Genomic DNA, 19,268 nt, shown 5'->3' with positions numbered 1-19,268 from the left:
GTCCTAGTCCTTTGTCACTCAGCTTCATAGCTGAGCAGGGAGTTGGATGGGGATCCTTTTCCTTTTAAGCATAACACTCATTTTGAGACCAAATAAGACACTTAATACTTAATTCTTCTACTAATTTCCTATGTGATTTCCCAGTGGTGTCCGTAAGGGCAAAGATTGCAAACAAGGATAACATCTCGCTACAAATGTCAAATCTGGCATATTTACACTTGAGATGAATGCTAGTGGAATGCTAGCCTCTGACACGGTCCATTTCTCTTCCAGGTGAACAGCCTGAAGTTGGGTGATGCCCTGAGTTCATTATCTCAGCTCCAGGACTGCAGCATCTTCATCAAGATCATCCACAAAATGTAAGAAGCGTCTCATATAGCCTTTTCCTGCCTTTTGTCCTACAACTTGTGGCCACTATGCAAACAGTTGCAATTTGATTTGTTTTTGTTTTTAAAATGTTGAAGCCAGGAGGATGAATATTACAACTTGCAAAGCAAACAAACAAAACCCAAACACATATATGTGTACAAATTTGATCTGGGCAATTCTGCTATTAATGAAATGATGTTTTTGCAGAGCACTAAAAGCTCGTTCCTGGTGATAGGAAATCCCACCAATTCTTATAGAAGCTGGGAGGCTTAGGAGATGCCTTTTTGGCTGTCTTGGGCAATATTTAAATTTGTAGTGCACAGATTAGTTTCAAAACATCAGTTATGTTCACAGATGTTTCAGCTTCTTGTGGCACTGAGCCTTAGCTGCATTATAAGAAGGTATACCTTCCATCCTAAATTATTGTAGTTGGTTTCGTTCATTATCACTTAGTTCTTTTGTTTTTGTTCAGATGTCCTGTCCATTCATCCCCTGAGCCCTGTTCATAGTTTTACACATTTTAACGGTTGTTTCTCTTCTCTGAGCTAAAAAGCCAAGACTCCTTTGGGCTTTCCATACTAGCATTAGAGATAATAAAAAGGGCTCTTGATCCTGAATTTCTTGTAGAATGGATTCCAATATATTGAGCCTTTATTTGATGGCAGTTACTTTACATTGTGTTTTAGGCAAGGAACCATTTCTGTATATCCTTTGGCTATAGTTATTTCTTACGCTGGAAAGCTGGAATGCTTTGCTTTCAAATCTAAAATCAAATCCGAAATGGCTTGTGATTGGGTTGGAGGTGGCAGAGAAGAGGCACGCTTCTGGGAGCTATATTTAGCCGACCGTGGCTTAATTCCCTTCCATCTGGTTTTGAGCTCAGATTAACAAATTAGCCAAACAAGGAGCCAGACTAGACACAGTGAAGTGGAATGGTTCCTTAATCATCCAGGTTCTGGTTGAGGAAATTTGAAGACACATGCAGCCTGTTTTCTGCCCTTGATATAAAAGCAACAGGGCCACGGAAATAGTGGGGAGCAGGAAACAGCCATACTAATTGGTGGCAAGAGAAACAGCAAAGAATACTGGTATACTCTTAAGACTAACATCATAAATAATAATACAAGAATAATAAAGTTTTATTTATATCCTGCCTTTCCGGATGGATCAAGGTGGCTTACAGTATGAATAAAAATACCTAGTAAAAAAAAGATAAAATACAGAACAAAGCCATTATCCCTCCCTCTAACACAGTAACTTAAAATTCCCAATAAACAATACAATGATAAAAATGATAAGTTTATGCGGTAACTCTTTGGACTTTTCCTGTAAGCTCCCTGCCGTATTTCAGGAATCAGTGGTGTCTCTGCAGTAGCAGAGAGCCCTGCAAACTTCAGCTTCCCAAGAGAGCAGCATTCTCTAGGGTTCTTGCTGGCCCTTGGCATAAGATGGCCCTGGAGGTACTGGACCCGTGGCATTCATCTCCCTGGCCTGTCAGTTTGCTCAGGTCCTAATCAAGTGATTAGTCTTTGAGATGCCACATGAGGGTCCCCCCCTCCAACAGAAGCTTCTAGGAAAGGAGCTCAGGGGCTTCTCCCGTCCAGCCTTTAGAAATGGAAAATGAGCGTAACGGCTTGAGGAGCCATATACTGTTGGGTGCCTCTCCTGCTCAGGATTCATTCTTGTGCAATCTTGGACTTGGCAGGCTTCGCGGATAATGCAGGCAAGGAAGTAAACAGAGCCATGGTCATTGTGTCAGGGCAGGGTTTTAAAGAAAATGAATGCCACTTTATGCTCACCCAAAAAACAGTAACAGCAACAAACAAACTGCACCATGACAAAAACAAATAGCTCAAACACACAAAACAGAAATATTGTGACATTACTTCCGCATACCTAGTGTGGAGTTCTTTATGATTTACCATTCCTTTTCTTTTTTCAAATCCTGTTACGTCTGTCACGCTTATTCTTGTTACAAATCAATCTGTTTCAAAAGACATCTTGCCAAATGTGAGTAATTTGGCCTGGCAGTCCTGTTATTTCTATATTTGCATTTACATACTGAATAAATGGATGCCGTATTTGTCACTCATCCTGTTTTCTCTTATTGATTTAACAGTGAGTGTTAAATCACTTTTTCATTGTGGTTCAATGCCTGTACTGCAGCCATTCACTCAAAACCACAAGGTTGCGAGTTCAAGACCAGCAAAAGGGCCCAAGCTCGACTCAGGCTTGCATCCTTCCGAGGAGGGAGCTAAAATGAGTACCCAGACTGTTGGGGGCAAATTAGCTTACTTGCTAATTAGCTTACTTGCTGTTCACCGCTATGATCTTTGGAATAGCGGTATATAAATAAAACAAATTATTAATTATTACATGTCAAACTTGGCGTAACCATTTGTTCATACATAAACCATTTGCTGTTTTCCAACAGCACATAACTTCTTGTCTTGCTCCTTACAATGACCAAATAAATAAATAAATAAATAAATAAATAAAATTTCAAAAAATAGATTCTATTTGTAATTATTTTTGGAATGAACTGTACTTTTAATGTAACAAGCATGATAATCTTATTCCAAATTAAGTTATCCATAGCCCATTGTGTGTTCCTAACGTAAGTAAGCAATTTTCAGACTGTAGAGGGTTCTCACGTTGCATTTTATGGGTAAAAAGGTTTTCGAAGTTTCTAGATATCTTGTGTCTTTAATCAGTGTAATTGCATATCATTTTGTCCTGCTAAACAGATGCAGGCTTCAAAGTTCTTGGTGACACAGGAAATGGAGCAGATTGGAGATACAAATTAATGCTTTCCACCTCCTCCTTGCCTATGTTTGAGTCTTAGCCTCTCTCACTCAGTTAGTTCTTACTAGGAATGAGTGTCTTTCTTCTCTTCCCCATTGAATTGAATGGTCCAGTTATTTTTTTCAGCCATGGCACTGAAGAGGAACAAACCATTTTGCAGCAAAATATGCCGGATCGAGTTGCCTATGTTGTCAGCTTTCTTGAAAGTAAGTGTCCCCACCATTTGTTGTCGCTTAGATATTTCATAGAATCATAGAAACATAGAATCATAGTGTTGGAAGAGACCCCAGGAAGGGCCATCCAGTCCAACCCCATTCTGCCATGCAGGAAAAGACAATCAAAGCATCCCTGAGAGATGGCCATCCAGCCTCTGCTTGAAGACCTCAAAGGAAGGAGACTCCACAACACTCTGGGGGAGTTTGTTCCACTGTGGAACAGCCCTTACTCTCAGGAAGCTCCTCCTAATGTTGAGGTGGAATCTCTTTTCCTGAAGTTTGCATCCATTGCTCCATTGGGTCCTATTCTCTGGAGCAGCAGAAAACAAGCTTGCTCCCTCCTCAATATGACATCCCTTCAAATATTTGCTCAGGCCCTCCCAGCTGGGTACTCAGTTAAGGACCAATGCAGGTTAGGTGGGCGGGGGGGAGGTGTTGCTTTGATCCATAAGAACACCCTTTCCTTGACCAGGAACCATTTACGTCAGACAGATTACATCGAGTGTATTTACCTGACCCTGAAGAACAGGGACAGTTTGGGGATTTTGTTGGTCTACCGGCCACCCCGTGCGCTAACAGACTCCCTGACCGAGCTGACACAGCTGGTCTCGGAACTGTTGTTGGAGTCCCCTAGACTTTTAGTCTTGGGGGACCTCAACATCCCTTTCGAGACCAGTCGTGATCCAACTGGTGCGGCTCGGGAGTTCATGGCTACCATGACAGCCATGGGCCTGTCCCAATTAGTCTCAGGACCTACGCATTCGGCTGGTAATACACTTGATGTTCTCTTCTGTACGGATATGGAGACGCCGTGGGCAGAGGTTTCTAATGTCTCTCCCTTGTCATGGACGGACCATTTCCTGGTCGAGGCTAATATCAAGGCTTCTACCCGGATCCCTCCTGGGGGTGGCGGACCTATTCGGATGGTCCACCCTCGAAGGCTGATGGAACCCAAAAGGTTCCAAGAAGCCCTAGAGGGGCTTATGGTTGGAACTGACGGTGATTCTGTTGATGCCCTAACTAACATCTGGGATATTGCTCTCTCCAGGGCTATATACAGTATCGCCCCCAAGCGTCCTCTCAGACCTGCTTCCAAAGAACAGCCTTGGTATACGGAAGATCTTCGGGCCAGGAAGCGGGTTTTGCGACGACTAGAGCGCTAATGGCGGAAACATCAGACCTTAGCCGACAAGACACTCCTGGACTCTCTTTTGAAGGACTATGGAGTGGCGATAATCGCAGCGAAGAACTCTTTCTTTTCTGCGCGTATCGCGTCCGCGGAGTCGCGTCCGGCAGAGCTGTTCAGGGTAGTGAGGGAGCTTACTCAACTCCCTCCTCCCCTGAACCCTATTTTGGAACCATCGAAAGCCTGCTGCGACGAGTTTAACAACTTCTTTACGGATAAAATCTCTCGGATAAGGGTTGATCTTGACTCCATTATTAGTTCAGAATCTAGAGTAGAGGTGTCCAGAGCCTCCATGGACTTGGTTAAACTGGATCACTTTGAGTCTGTCTGTACTGAGGATGTGGACAAGATTCTTCGAAGTGTTAGGAAGACGACTTGCTCTCTCGATCCCTGTCCTTCATGGCTGACAGCTCAAGGGGGAACGGTTGTGACTAATATGTTGCACCGTATTATCAATACATCCTTCAGGGATGGGCAGTTTCCATCAACTTTGAAGAAAGGCCATTGTTAAACCTTTGTTGAAAAAGCCCTTCCTTGACCCCCTAATTCGGAACAATTATCGGCCTGTCTCGCTGCTGCCATTTTTAGGGAAGGTGATCGAGAGGGCAGTTGCCTTTCAGCTTCAAGGGATCTTGGATGAGACGGATTATCTGGACCCATTTCAAACCGGCTTCCGGGAGGGCTATGGAGTTGAGACTGCTATGGTCGCCTTAGTTGATGATCTCCGTCTGGGTATGGACAGGGGGAGCGTGTCCCTGTTGGTGCTCTTGGACATTTCAGCGGCCTTCGATACCATCGACCATGGTATCCTTCTGGGTCACCTGAGGGAGTTGGGTATCGGGGGCTCTGCTTTGCAGTGGTTCCGTTCCTACCTCTCGGGCAGATTCCAGATGGTGGAGCTGGGGGACTGTCGCTCCGATAGGAAGGCCCTGACATCTGGGGTCCCTCAGGGAGCGATTTTGTCCCCTATGCTTTTTAACATTTACATGAAGCCGCTGGGAGAGATCATCCGGAGACACGGGGCGCGGTGTTATCAGTACGCTGATGACACCCAAATAGTTTTCTCTTTGTCTCCGTCTGATGCAGTAACTAAGGATGGCATCTCTCCTCTTAATGCTTGCTTGGAGTTGGTAATGGGCTGGATGAGGGAAAACAGTCTCAGCCTGAATCCAGAGAAAACGGAAGTACTGGTGATTGGCTCTCCTGGTCTGGGTAAGGAAATTTTTCCACCTGTCCTAAATGGGGTCACGCTTCCTGTGAAGGACTCTGTTTGCAGTTTGGGGGTGCTTCTGGACTCATCGCTTCACCTTACTGCTCAGGTGGATGCGGCGGTCAGGAGCACCTGTTACCAGCTTCGGCTGATACGCCAACTGCGACCCTTCCTTGGCCGGGGGGACCTTGAAACCGTTATACATGCTCTGGTAACCTCTCGATTAGATTTCTGTAATGCGCTTTACATGGGGCAACCCTTGTACCAAACCCGGAAGCATCAATTAGTGCAGAATATGGCTGCTCGGCTGGTTACTGGATGTTCCAGGGCCAACCATATAACATCAGTCCTAAAAGATCTCCATTGGCTGCCTATTCGCTTCCGGGCCGAATACAAGGTGTTGGTTATCACCTATAAAGCCCTAAATGGCTTGGGCCCAGGGTACTTGGAGGACTGCCTCTCCCCATACAATCCGCCCCGCACTCTCAGGTCGGGTGAAAGACATCTTTTAAGAGTTCCAGACGCTCGATATGTATCAGCTCAGAGGGCTTTCTCTATTTCAGCCCCTCAGCTCTGGAACTCCCTCCCCAATGAGCTCCATACTTCCACCTCCCTCGATGCTTTCAAGAAGAACTTGAAGACTTTTTTGTTCCGCCAGGCTTTCCCCCCGTGAGCCTTGTGGTCATTCTTTTCCCCGTGGCAATGTTTTTGTGTATTCCATTCTACACAGCCACTTGTATAGGGTGTTGTTGGTTGTTGTTTTTTAACTGTTCTTAATTATTAACTTTGTATTATTACATGCTAATGTTTCAATTGTCTTACTCTTTGATGTACACCGCTGTGATCGCTGGAATAGCAGTATAGAAATAAAATTTTATTATTATTATTATTATTATTATTATTTAAACAGGGCTATCATATCACCTCTTAACCTTCTCTTCTCCAGGCTTAACATCCCCAGCTCCCTAAGTCGTTCCTCGTAGGGCATGGTTTCCAGACCTTTCACCATTTTAGTTACTCTCCTTTGGACACGCTCCAGTTTCTCCGGTTAGCTCAGTTGGTTAGATATTTGTGGAATAATCGCTCACAAAATATTTGTTAATCCATGGTCTGTTGTCCTCACACACTTCCCAGATTCTCCTTCTGCTCCAATCCACAGATGGAGATGGACAATTAAGTTGACAAAATTACTCCTCTGATGTTTGCTTGCCATTTCCCAATAATAATCCTAATAGTAATAGTTGTTGTTGATGTTATTCATGTACATCTTGCTTTCTTTCAACAATGGTACTCAAGGCGACTAACAACCTATCAAAAACAATACAGTTTAAAAATACAAAAATGCTTTGTTAAAAGTATACAGTTACCTAAAAAGTAGTTAAACAATTTACCAGGTTGAAACAGGAAACATTTAAAATACTAAAATGCATTCAAATAGCCTGGACCCAAGCCACATAGGGCTTTATAGGTCAGAACCAGCACTGTGAATTGTGCTCCTTGTAGCCAGCCCCAGTTGGCAACCTGGCTGCATCTCTTGGGACCAGTTGAGGTTTCTCAGCATGGCTGATGAGCATCCCCTCTCCCCCAGCCCCATTTGTCTGGGCTGACGCTGCACAAGACCCCGGGTGGACAAAGGTGGGGCAAGCTGACACCATCCGGCTCACCTACCCGGGTCTCTGTAACTCATTCCAGGTCAGCCATTCATGAAGAACCGGGTCCTGGGTGGTGGTTGTTTCATTAGAGACTGAGCTGCCATTTAGCAGCAGCAGAACCAACAGAGCACAGGGTGGCCTGGCAGGGTGATTTGGATCTTGGGGGAATGCAGTTAGGGGAACAGTAGCACCTCCACAGGAGTAAAGGATTTAAAGCTGAATTGAGGTAGAAAGCAAGAGATGATGAGTCCACATTCCATAGCCTCTGTCTTTCCTCACCCCACAGAGGAGGAGGACACAGTCGGACACTATCTAATTGTTTGTCCCAGGTAACTAGGTGAAAGCCTCTTTGCAAGACAGGCAGACAATGTAATCCAAAGGCAGTCATGAATCTCTGCTTTCCTTCCTTGACTGGCTGCTTTGACATCTCATTGTTAACATTCAGGGGTAGCTGTGTTGGTCATTTGATAAATACAAACAAAAATCCATCAGTGATACCTTTATTGGCCAACTGAAACGCACAATATACTTGTTGCAAGCTTTTGACGCTCCATGGGCTCATTGTTATCTCATTGTTATCTCTGTGCATTACACATACGGATTTTGCACCTGCTTGAGATTTGGTGGGAGCTGCAACCACCCCTCATTGAGCAAGAAGTACTTCACCTGTTGCAGGCTATAACACATCCATACTTTTGTTGACTTGGGAAGGCTGGGAATTGAGGTTTGGTTTGGGGCGGGGGTTCCAGAATTGTCACCCAAACCCTGCTCTGGGGAGAGATATTGTGATAGAAACCAAAAATCTGTTCTCTTTTGCTGCACATCTTCTTTCAGAAAGCTGTAAGCACAAATCGACCACACAGAGCCTGGTATCTGAGGAGAAGCTTCTGGCAGCTGATGAACTGGAACTAGGCAAGGTATTGGTGTAAATTTGAAGTCTGCTATTCTCTGCATTTGGGGCTCACCCTTGCATGCATGTTAACAGTTACTGGACCAGGGAAGGGGAGGTGGGACAGATAGGTTTTGCAGTGGTACTTACTTGAAGATCTGTAGTGATGGGCTGATCAGCGGTGTGAGCTATTCCTGGGCTTTAGAGGCCACAGTCTGCTCAAAAGAAAGCAGCCATTTCTGTGTACCCATCTTTTCCTTATACTGAAAAGGTTCTTAGGACATCTGCAGGCCACTGCGTTGGCAGCATGGGGCTTACACATTGTTTTAATCTTCTGGCAGGCAGGATGCACAGATGGAAGTTGTTTCTCCCCTCCTTTCGTGCCTTTCTTTGTGTGTGATTTCCCTTTGCCTCTGCCTCTCTCCAGGTGGTTATGTTGCTGCTTTATTATGCTTCCATGAGTGATAAGATTCCAAGGGAGTGGACCACCGTTGAATATGACCTCCAGGTAACACAAGCCTTCTGCCTACTGCCACAGGTTTTTCTATGTTTAGGTGGCTTGTTTGGCTTCTCTTAGACATACCCTTTAAAATAGGAATTTTTCTCCTTTGGAACCCACTAGCAACAGAATAAGTGCAGCAATGGCTGGAGTGAGCACTAGCCCAAGGCCTTTTGCAGATCCCAAATTGGCAGCCTCTGTCTGCACTGCATGTGAAGAAGCGGTTTGACATCCATGAAAGCTCTTCTTAAAATAGGTTTGAAGGTACTGCAGCATTTCTTCATCCCCCTTTCCCACGTCATGAAGATGGCCAAGTTATTTTGGCATGAGAGGCAGAAAAACCTGCAAGTGCTCTTTTCTTTCCCTGGCAATACAAATCCATAAAAATAATGATGAGAACAATGTAGTTAATAAGCAACCATTTGCTGCCTCTTTGTGGATCCCAAAATCTGCTGCCTGAGACTGCCACTTCATTCTGCCCAACGGTAGCTCTGGTTTTGGTTGAAGACACAGGAACATTTTCCTAGTGGTTACACATTCACAGTTCTGCCACGGAGGGTGGGAGGTTTGGCTTGTTTTGCCACTTTTGCAACCTCCCTCGGCTTCCATCGAAGATTTCCATCGAAATTAAGCAGGCAGTCGTCAGACCGCTTCTAAAAAAACCCTCCCTGGATCCCCTGGTGAGAAATAACTACAGTGGACACTTGTTATCCGCTGGGGTTTGGTTCCAAGATCCCCCGTAGATAACAAAATCCATGGATGCTCAAGTCACATTAAATATAATGACATAGCAAAATGGTGTCCCTTATAAAAAAAGGAAAATCAAAGTTTGATATTTGAAATGTATACTTTTTTTGAACATTTTCAAACCGTGGATGCTTGAATCCGTGTATAAAAAATCCGTGTATAAGAAGGGCCGACTGTACAGACCGGTCTCCTTTTTACCATTCTTGGGCAAAGTGATCAAGAAAGCAGTTGCCTTCCAGCTCCAGGTTGTCTTGGATGAAGCCGATCATCTGGACCCATTTCAAACTGGCTTCAGGACGGGATACGGAGTTGAGACGGCCATGGTCGCCTTAGTCGATGATCTCTGTCTGGGTATCGACAGGGGAAGTGGGACCTTGTTGGTGTTCTTGGACATCTCAGCGGCTTTCGATACCATTGACCATGGTGTCCTTCTGGAATGCCTAAGGGAGCTAGGCATCAGGGGCTCTGCACTCCAGTGGCTATGTTCCTCCCTCTTGTGCAGATTCCAGATGGTGAGGCTGGGGGACAGCTGCTCCTCTAAAAGAGAGCTGGCATCTGGCGTCACTCAGGGTGCCATCCTGTCCCACATGCTATTTAACATTTACATGAAGCCGCTGGGTGAGATCATCCAGAGACATGGGGCGCAGTGTCATCACTACGCGGATGACATCCAAATCTATTTCTCTATGTCTCCGACTCTTGCAGTGACTAAAGATGGCATCTCTCCTCTGGATGCCTGCCTTGGGTCAATAATGGGCTGGATGAGAGAAAACAAACTCAGACTGAATCCAGAGAAAATGGAGGTACTCGCGATAGGTACCTTAAGTCCAAGGATGGAGGTTTATCAACCTGTCTTTGATGAGGTCACACTTCCCCTAAAGGACAAAATTTGCAGTTTGGGAGTAATCCTGGTTCCATCTCTGCAGTTGTCATCTCAAATAGATGCGATGGCCAGGAGTGCTTGGTATCAGCTTTGGTTGATACGCCAACTGCGCCCCTTCCTGGACCGAAAGGACCTTGAAGCAGTGGTACATGCACAGGTAATCTCTCGTTTAGACTTCTGTAATGCGCTCTGCTTGGGGCTACCCTTGTACCAAGTTCAGAAGCTTCAATTGGTCCAAAATGCAGCAGTACATCTAGGTTTGACCATCTAACACCCGTGTTAAAATCTCTTCACTGGCTGCCAATTAGCAGAAGGCACTCAAAACAGATCTCTTCCGGCAGGCTTATCCATCAGACTCCATATAAAAGCTTATGATGATGTTCCACTCTCGACTAAGATTACTGGCTACTGATGAACTGTTTTTAGATACTAATAGGAATGTGGTAAATTCAGTATTAGTGTTTTATCAATTGTATTTGTATTATTGTATTAATTTATTGATGTAATCCTGCCTCGATCCTTGGGAGAGACGGGAAATATAAATAAACTTATTATTATTATTATTATTATTATTATTATTATTATTCCCCTGTGTGTTGCTCAGAGGTACAGTTGCTCATGATGCCTGACTTCTCATCTTCCTCCTCCTCCTCCCCTTTCCCCATTCAGGCGGAGATGGCTAAATTCCTCAACTTCATGCTGTACAATGAAGATTGCCTTGGTGAGAATCTGGAGATCTTTCTTCAAAAGAAAAGTAAGTGCCGGGTGAGCATGCATGATTCAGTTGCAGGGGCCCAGGTGAGCCTGCTTCCACGGCCTGACACCTATGCGCATGTGTGGCTTGCGCTTACAGCTGCCCCACTGAGGATTTGTCAGCACACCAGGGGGGCAATGTGTCTGACAGATCCCAAAATGTGTCTCTCACACAACACCAGTGGATCTCTGGCTTGTGAAGTCCTTTCTGAATGTGGCTGAAAAGCTTAAAGGCTGACTGATCAGTCGAGAATCTACTGTCTGTTGAGGTGCAGGTTTTCTTGGTGAGGTTAAGTCATGGGGGTTCAGAAAGGGCTTTGTCAAGCTGCTGCCCTTTAGACCTCAAGAGTTACTCTTTCAACAGAGTGGAAACGTGGTATAGTATTAGTATAAGAGAAGGCATAGAAGTATGAGAGTGAAAGAAGCTGCTAACTGGGCATGCTTGTAGAGCATGCACCGCATGAGCAGGAGTTTTAAAGACCAGAAATGTGTGCTGACGCAAACTATAAGAGTTTTAGGCTGAGTGTAATGATGTATCCCACACTTGAATACTGCCCACAAACATTTGCATGTGGAGGTGCTCTGTCTGATAGGGGAACCTCTGGCCTGTCCATGGTCTGTGCTCATAGGCATGCAGCATCTGCACACTTTTGCTGGCATTGACACATGGCACGTCTGACTATTGACCCACCATATAGAAAATGTAGCAGAGCAGACATTGGCAGCCCCAGCGTGTGCTTGATAGGGAGAAGGGGGTGACATCTCAGAGACTGTGGAAAAGGAATGGTAGTCATTGTCAGGAGGGTCCCTTCATAGATTTTTTGTTGTGTTTGCAGTATTGCTTCTTGTTTTGCCCTTGGACTTACTGCCTCTTGATGTCATTGGACATTCCTTTCTATTTGGGAAATGATCTGTTTTTCCCTAGTTATGATCACATTCTTGATTCCTGATTCTGTAAACTTCTCATATCTCCACTTCATATGTCTTTGTCTAAGTCTAGCTGTTGGGGATTGGAGACTTCTGCATTGGTGGAAACTGTTGAAGCCTTTTCTTCCTCAGCAAGTTGGTCTGTCCACTTGATACATATTCCAAATGGGTGGCTGTAGTAGTCCCTTGCAGCACCACTCCCTTCAAAAAACAACAACAGAGGCCTGTGGCACCATGAAGACTAATATATTTATTATAGCATGATCTTTCATGGATGGTAGCCCACTTTATCAGCTGCATGAAGAGCTGTTCACAGTTTCCAATATATAGACTCATAATTCTAATCTTACCAAAGTAACAGATTCTTATTACTCTAGGTATATTATCTGGCTTACCTATGTTAGAATGTTTATGATGAGTGTGCAGTTTATCTAGCTTGCTAGTACTAATAACGCAGTTGTCACTCTAGTTTCTGTTTCCCTTTGAATTCCCTGTATTGTTTTACCCCAACCACAAGTTCTGTGTCTATGCGTGTGTGTGTGTGTTTTGAAATTCTGGATAATGCTTCGAGCACCTTCTGAAGTGGGCTATTGTCAAAGGAGCCTCACAAAATACATTTATTAATCTTTAAGATGCTGCACAGGACTCTTTATTGTTCCACCTGTTAAACTGAATTCTGGCATTTCTTCCACTGGTGTTGCTCAAAAGTGATCCCTAGACTTAAGGTTTGCTCCGCTTTGCCTTTGTGTGCACTGACCTCCTGCCTGGTCTCTTCTTCCTCAGTGCCTCAGACATCCAGCATCTCCAGGCCCAGCTTGGAAGAGACCACCCCACCAAAGCGAGAAGTGCACTTCTTGAAGCTGCAGAAAGTTGCGTCTTCATCCAGTGTCAATAAGTAAGTGACTCTTGCCTTCTCAAACCTGCTGGGAGTTATCTTTGTGTTCTAATGCCATGCAGCAAGATTGCAACTCGTGCCAAACCTAATGAAGGAACAAAGTCAGGGAGGGCAAGGAAGTTGATGAAGCTCCATTGGAAGTTCATTTCTTTATCCAGCACATCACCACCTTGTAATGAATTTGTATCCCTGCAGTTTAAGGGGAAAAGGAGATTCTCTGTCTGAGAGAAGAAGCGACCTAGAGATGGTTAATTCCCAGGGCTGTCCAGGCATGGTTGAGCTTTTGTGATCTGAAAGGTTTTCCTCAGTATAACTAGGGATCCCTTGACTTCTTTCTCAGTGCTTCACCCTGCTTTAGCCCACAATAAGCACACTTGCTCTCTCAACTCCTGCTCTTTTGGAATTTGGTTTTAGCTCTTTGATTCTCTCTCTCTATTCTTTTCTTTTACTGTCTTATCCCTCCTTTCTGTCTCTGTGTCTGTAGTGTTTAAAAATCAAACAAATTCTTCCTTTACTTCTTTCCCTTCTTTGGCTCCTGTGAGGAAAATTCCTCCAAAGTCTTAGAAAACTCCAAAAGCAGACAAAAAGCAGCACTGTTTTGAGGGGCCAGGGCTCTGTTAGAATCTAGCTCCCTTTGTGTCGTGTCTTTTTAGATTGTAAGCCTGAGGGCAGGGAACCGTCCAATTAAAAAGATTGTATGTACAGCGCTGTGTAAATTTACAGCGCTTTATAAATAAAGGTTAAGAATAATAATGAGAATTTAAGCCAGACCCGAAATACCCAAAGAGATTGCCAAGTACTTTGTACATAAAACCCGAAGATTTGCCAAGTACTTTGTAGATAAAATCACTTGGATTTGCTCTGACTTGGATGCTGGAATTGATAGAGGTCTGCTGGATGTCAGTCTGGTCTCTGCTTGCCTGTGATAATGGATACTTTTCACTTTATGCAGAATCTGGACAGGAACTGTGAGAGCCACCACAGTTATGAGTTGGATCAGAGGGGGACTGCCTCCATGGGTAGGTAGTGGGAGCCATTAATGCCTCCTTACCATAAGGCAGGGGCCCAGAATGCCTGAAGGAGGCTGTTGTGAGATCTGTATTGAAAAACCCTTCCCTGGACGCAACTATAATGGACAGTTATCAGCCATTCTCCAGCACTCCACTTTTGGGCAAGGTACTAGATAGAGCATGTGGTGATCTCTCAGTTCCAGGGGTTCCTGGATGAGATGGACAAACTCGATGTATTTTGGGTCTGGTTATGGGCCAAAGTTAGATTTGGTCACCTTGGTGAGTGATCTGCATCAGGAACTGAACAGGAGTGATGTGTCCCTGTTAGTCCTGCTAGAACTCTCGATGCCTTTTGATACCATCAACCTTGGTATCCTTCAGGGTTGGTTTGATGGAATGGGGCGCTTAAAGCCACTGTCTTACAGTGGCACCAGTCTTTCTTGGAGGAGTGATCTCAGAGAGTGGTGCTGATAGATTGTTTCCTTGACCCTCAGGGTGCTCTCTTGTCCCCTGTGCCATTTTAACAGATACCTGAAACTGCTGGAGAGGTGGTCAGGAGTCACTAGTATGCTATTTTGGGGTCAGGTGTCACTACAGTAGTATGCTGATAATACCTAGCTCTGTTACATATTGATTGACTGATTGAATGTATATGCTGCCTTTTTCTGGAGATGGGACTTAAGACAGGTAACATTGTTACATTATTATTCCATCATTACATTACTACTACTTTCCACCTAATTCTAAGGATGCTGTTTCTGTACTAAACTGGTGTGCTTGGACTGGATGAGAGTGAACAAATGGAAGCTTAATTCAGACAACACAGAGGTGTCCCTAGTTAGTTGAAAGACAGATCTGGGAATGGTTTGCAGTTTGGGAGTGGTCTTGGATTCAGTCCTGAACCTGGAAGACCAGATTTCAGCAGTGACCAGCAGTGCATTTGCACGTATGTAAAGCTTGTGTGTGCCAGCTGTGCCTGTTCCTGAGGAAGTCTGATGTGGTCCCAGTGATACATGCCTTCATGACAGCTGCTCTGGATTACTGCAATGTGGTTTACATGGGGTTGCCTTTGAAAGGGGCTCACAAGTTTCAGTTGGCCCAAAGAGTTATAGCCAGATTGTCAACTGTGTTTGGAAGCAGGGGTCATCCTTTGTTTTAACAGCTGCCCTGGCTGCTGGTCCATCTCTTGACTCAATTCAAAGTGCTGGTGATGACCTTTATGACTGTGGAGTCCAGGCTGTTCAAAGGACTGTATCTCCCTATTTGAGTTTGATTGAGCTGTTAGGATCTTTAGTTTTTTGTGGGTTTTTCGGGGGGGCTCTGTGGCCATGTTCTAGCAGTTTCTTTCTGACGTTTCGCCAGCAGCATCTGTGGCTGGCATCTTCAGAGAATGTTTGTCTGGAAAAAGTGGGTCTATATCTACTGGGTGAGCCTGGGAATGCAGGAGGGATTTGCATGTGTCTTGTTCTGTGTTGATGGCCGGCCTCAGCCTGGGAGGCTAATGCAAAGGAGGATTAATGTCTGCTAATTGGTGAGCATGATCTGCTGGGAAAGCCCCTGACTCTTCTGAGTGGTTTCCCGTTTGCATTTGCTGAGTCCTGATTTTGCTATTCCTCAGGACTGGGAGCCAAACCTTGTTCACTTTCAGGGTTTCCTCTTTCATGTTAAAATTGTCCAGGTGTTTGTGGATCTCAATGGCTTCCCTGTGCATCCTGACATGGTAGTGGTTGGCATGGTCCAGAACGTCAGTGTTTTCAAACAGCATTTTATGCCCAGGATGGTTTGTGGCATGTTCTGCTCCTGCTGATTTTTCTGGCTGGCCCAGTCTGCAGTGTCTCTCATGTTCCTTGATTCGTGTTTGCACACTGCATTTGGGGGTCCCTATGGAGACTTGTCCGCAGCTGCATGGTATGCGCTAAACACTTCCTGCGGCTGTGAGAGGGTCTCTCTGGTCCTTGGCTGAGCCAAGCATATGCTGGATTTTCTTCGTCGGTTTGTAAACCATTAGAAGGTTGTACTTCCTCACCACTTTGCCTATTCTGTCTGTGACTCCTTTGATGTATGGTAAAAAGACCTTCCCAAATAAATAAATAAATAAATAAATAAATAAAACTCTTATTTATATCCCGATTTTATGTGACAAGACAATCAAAGCGGCTTACAACACGTTAAAATCCACATTTACAAATTTATGTCCCAAATTCCCCCCCCCCCCCCCTTAAAACAGGATTAAACAAGTTACAATTAAATCATCTATTAAAAACACAATAAAATACAGCGAGGACAGACCGGTGGGCTAATAATCCATGATGCGGGGAGCATTCATTCTGTGGCCGGGCACTTTATTCAGGAAGGCCTGCCAGAAGAGATCCGTCTTGACAGCGTCTTTAAAGCTGTCTAAGCTGGCAATTTGATGGATCTTGTCCAGCCGGCCATTCCATAGTTTGGGAGCCATTGCAGAGAAGGCCCTCTGGGAGGGAGCAGTTAGTCTGGTCTTTAAAGGCTGCAGTAGATTCCTCCCAGAGGACCTGAGGGTGCAGCGGGGCGGATTGTATGGGAGCAGGCGATCCCTCAAATAGGTTGGACCCAAGCCATGTAGGGCTTTACCTTGTACTGCGCCCAGAAACTAATAGGCAGCCAGTGAAGAGATTTTAGGATGGATGTTATTCGGTCACTCCTAGTTTTTCTGGCGACCAGCCTGGCTGCCATATTTTGCACTAGTTGAGGTTTCTGGACTAGGCACAAGGGTAGCCCCATGTAGAGCGCATTACAGAAATCAAGTCATGAGGTTACCAGTGAATGTACAACAGTTTCTAGGTCCTTTACTTCCAGGAAAGGGCGCAGCTGGCGTATCAGCCGGAGCTGATAGCAGGCGCTCCTGATCGTCACATTCATTTGGTTCGTCATGTGAAGCGACGGGTCTAGGAGCACCCCCAGACTGTGAACACAGTCCTTTGTGGAGAGCGTGAGCCCATCTAGGACTGGAGGTTGCAACCCTATACCTGGTTTGGGGGCCCTACTGTAAGAACCTCCGTTTTGTCTGGATTCAGCCTGAGTTTGTTTTTCCTCATCCAGCCCATTACCTCCCCTCCAGACACTGATGGAGGGGAGAAATGCTGATTGGGAAATGGAGAAATATATTTGGGTGTCATCAGTGTACTGATAACACCTGCCCCATGTCTGCGAATGATTTCTCCCAGCGGCTTCATATAAATGTTGAATATCATTGGGGACAGGATGGCATCTTGAGGGACGCCACATTTAAGCTCCTTTCTCGAGGAGCGACTGTCCCGAGCATCACTCTCCAGAATCTACCCAAGAGGAAGGACCGGAACCACTGGAGTGCAGTGCCACCAATTCCTAACTCTCCCAGGCGTTCCAAGAGGATGTAGTGATCTATTGTGTCAAAGGCCGCTGAGAGGTCTAGAAGCACCAACAGGTTGCCTAGACGAAGATTGTCAGCCAGAGCAACCATGGCAGTCTCCACCCCAGATCCCGTCCTGAAGCCGGTTTGAAATGGGTCTAGATAATTGGTTTCATCCAAGATGACTTGGAGTTGAAGGGCGACAGCCCTCTCGATCACGTTGCTCAAAAAGGGCAGATGGGATACAGGCCTGTAGTTCTTCATATCCAGGGGGTCCAAGGAAGTATTTTCAGGAGCGGTCTAACAACCATAGAATCATAGAATCGTAGAGTTGGAAGAGACCACAAGGGCCATCCAGTCCAACCTCATTCTGCCATGCAGGAAATCACAATCAAAGCATCCCTGACAGATGGCCATCCAGCCTCTGTTTGAAGACCTCTAAGGAAGGAGACTCCACTACACTTCTTTTTTTTAATTTTTATTAAGCAAACAATATAAACAAATACAACATCTAACAACAACTCACATTACATATAACAAATAACAATTCAATCCCCCACCCCCCATAACCAGCCCCCATCACTCTCATAATCATACCTTCCTTCTTCCTTCCATACCTTCAATCATTCGACAAATTAAAAAGACTTCCGAAGCAACTCCCACTTCAAGGGAGTTTGTTCCACTGTCGAACAGCCCTTACCGTCAGGAAGTTCTTCCTAATGTTGAGGAGGAATCTCCTTTTCTGCAGCTTGCATCCATTGCTCTGGGTCCTAGTCTCTAGAGCAGCAGAAAACAAGCTTGCTCCCTCCTCAATATGACATCCCTTCAGGTATTTAAACAGAGCTATCATATCACCTCTTAACCTTCTTTTCTCCAGGCTAAACATCCCCAGCTCCCTGAGTCATTCCTCATAGGGCTTCATGGTTTCCAGACCCTTCACCATTTTGGTGCCCCTCCTTTGAACATGCTCCAGTTTATCAACAACCTTTTTGAATTGTGGTGCCCAGAACTGGACACAATATTCTAGGTGGGGCCTGACCAGAGCAGAATACAGTGGCACTAATACTTCTCTTGATCTAGACACTATACTTTTATTGATGCAGCCTAAAATTGCATTGGCCTTTTTAACTGCTGCATCGCACTGTTGACTCATGTTCAACTTGTGGTCTACTTGGATTCCTAGATCCCTTTCACATGTAGTTTCATTCAGCCAGGTGTCCCCCATAATCCTATATCTGTGCTTTTCATTTTTCCGCCCTAAGTGCAGTGCCTTACATTTCTTCGTGTTGAATTTCATTTTGTTAGCTTTGGCCCAGCTTTCTAATCTATTCAGGTCATTTTGAATCTTGATCCTGTCCTCTGGAGTATTAGCTACTCCTCCTAATTTGGTGTCATCTGCAAATTTGATAAGTATTCCCCCAATTTTGTCATCCAAGTCATTGATAAAGATGTTTAATAGCACTAGCCCGAGGACAGAGCCTTGTGGGACCTCACTGGTCACTTCTCTCCAGGATGAAAAGGAGCCATTGCTGACCATCCTTTGGTTCGGCCGGTCAACCAATTCCAAATCCATGTAACAGTTGCCTTGTCTAGCCCACATTTTACAATCTTGCTTGCAAGAATGTCATGGGAAACCTTGTCAAAGGCCTTACTGAAATCAAGATATACTATATCCACAGCATTCCCTTCATCTACCAAGCTGGTAATTTTGTCAAAGAAAGAGATTAGATTTGTCTGGCATGACTTCTTTCTCTGAAACCCATGTTGACTTTTTGTGATTATGGCATTGCCTTCTAGATGTTCACAGACTCTCTGTTTAATGATTTGCTCCAGAATCTTTCCTAGAACTGATCTCAGACTAACT

General features: G+C 44.9%; 1 protein-coding gene across 9 annotated transcripts in view; it reads left to right on the top strand.

Moving 5' to 3' along the window:
* The window catches only part of NUMA1 (nuclear mitotic apparatus protein 1), a 95,623-nt gene that overhangs the window by 47,435 nt on the left and 28,920 nt on the right, over positions 1–19,268 (top strand). For 8 of the 9 annotated variants that reach the window (XM_089513191.1, XM_089513190.1, XM_089513192.1 and 5 more), the window contains 6 exons: positions 274–359; positions 3,301–3,380; positions 8,272–8,354; positions 8,754–8,834; positions 11,125–11,209; positions 12,919–13,030. In XM_089513191.1, coding sequence (XP_089369317.1) covers positions 274–359; positions 3,301–3,380; positions 8,272–8,354; positions 8,754–8,834; positions 11,125–11,209; positions 12,919–13,030 — 527 coding nt within the window. Of the gene's footprint in view, positions 1–273; positions 360–3,300; positions 3,381–6,731; positions 6,833–8,271; positions 8,355–8,753; positions 8,835–11,124; positions 11,210–12,918; positions 13,031–19,268 lie in introns of those variants that run through there. The other variant, XM_089513194.1, reaches the window with a different exon arrangement.

This window comes from Sceloporus occidentalis, unplaced genomic scaffold, assembly GCF_023333645.1.
Source record: "Sceloporus occidentalis isolate IW3139 unplaced genomic scaffold, rSceOcc1.0.p SCAF_2, whole genome shotgun sequence".
NCBI classification, from domain to species: Eukaryota; Metazoa; Chordata; class Lepidosauria; order Squamata; family Phrynosomatidae; genus Sceloporus; species Sceloporus occidentalis.
Note: the sequence above shows the minus strand (reverse complement) of the source record. Positions and strands in the feature narration are given on the sequence as shown.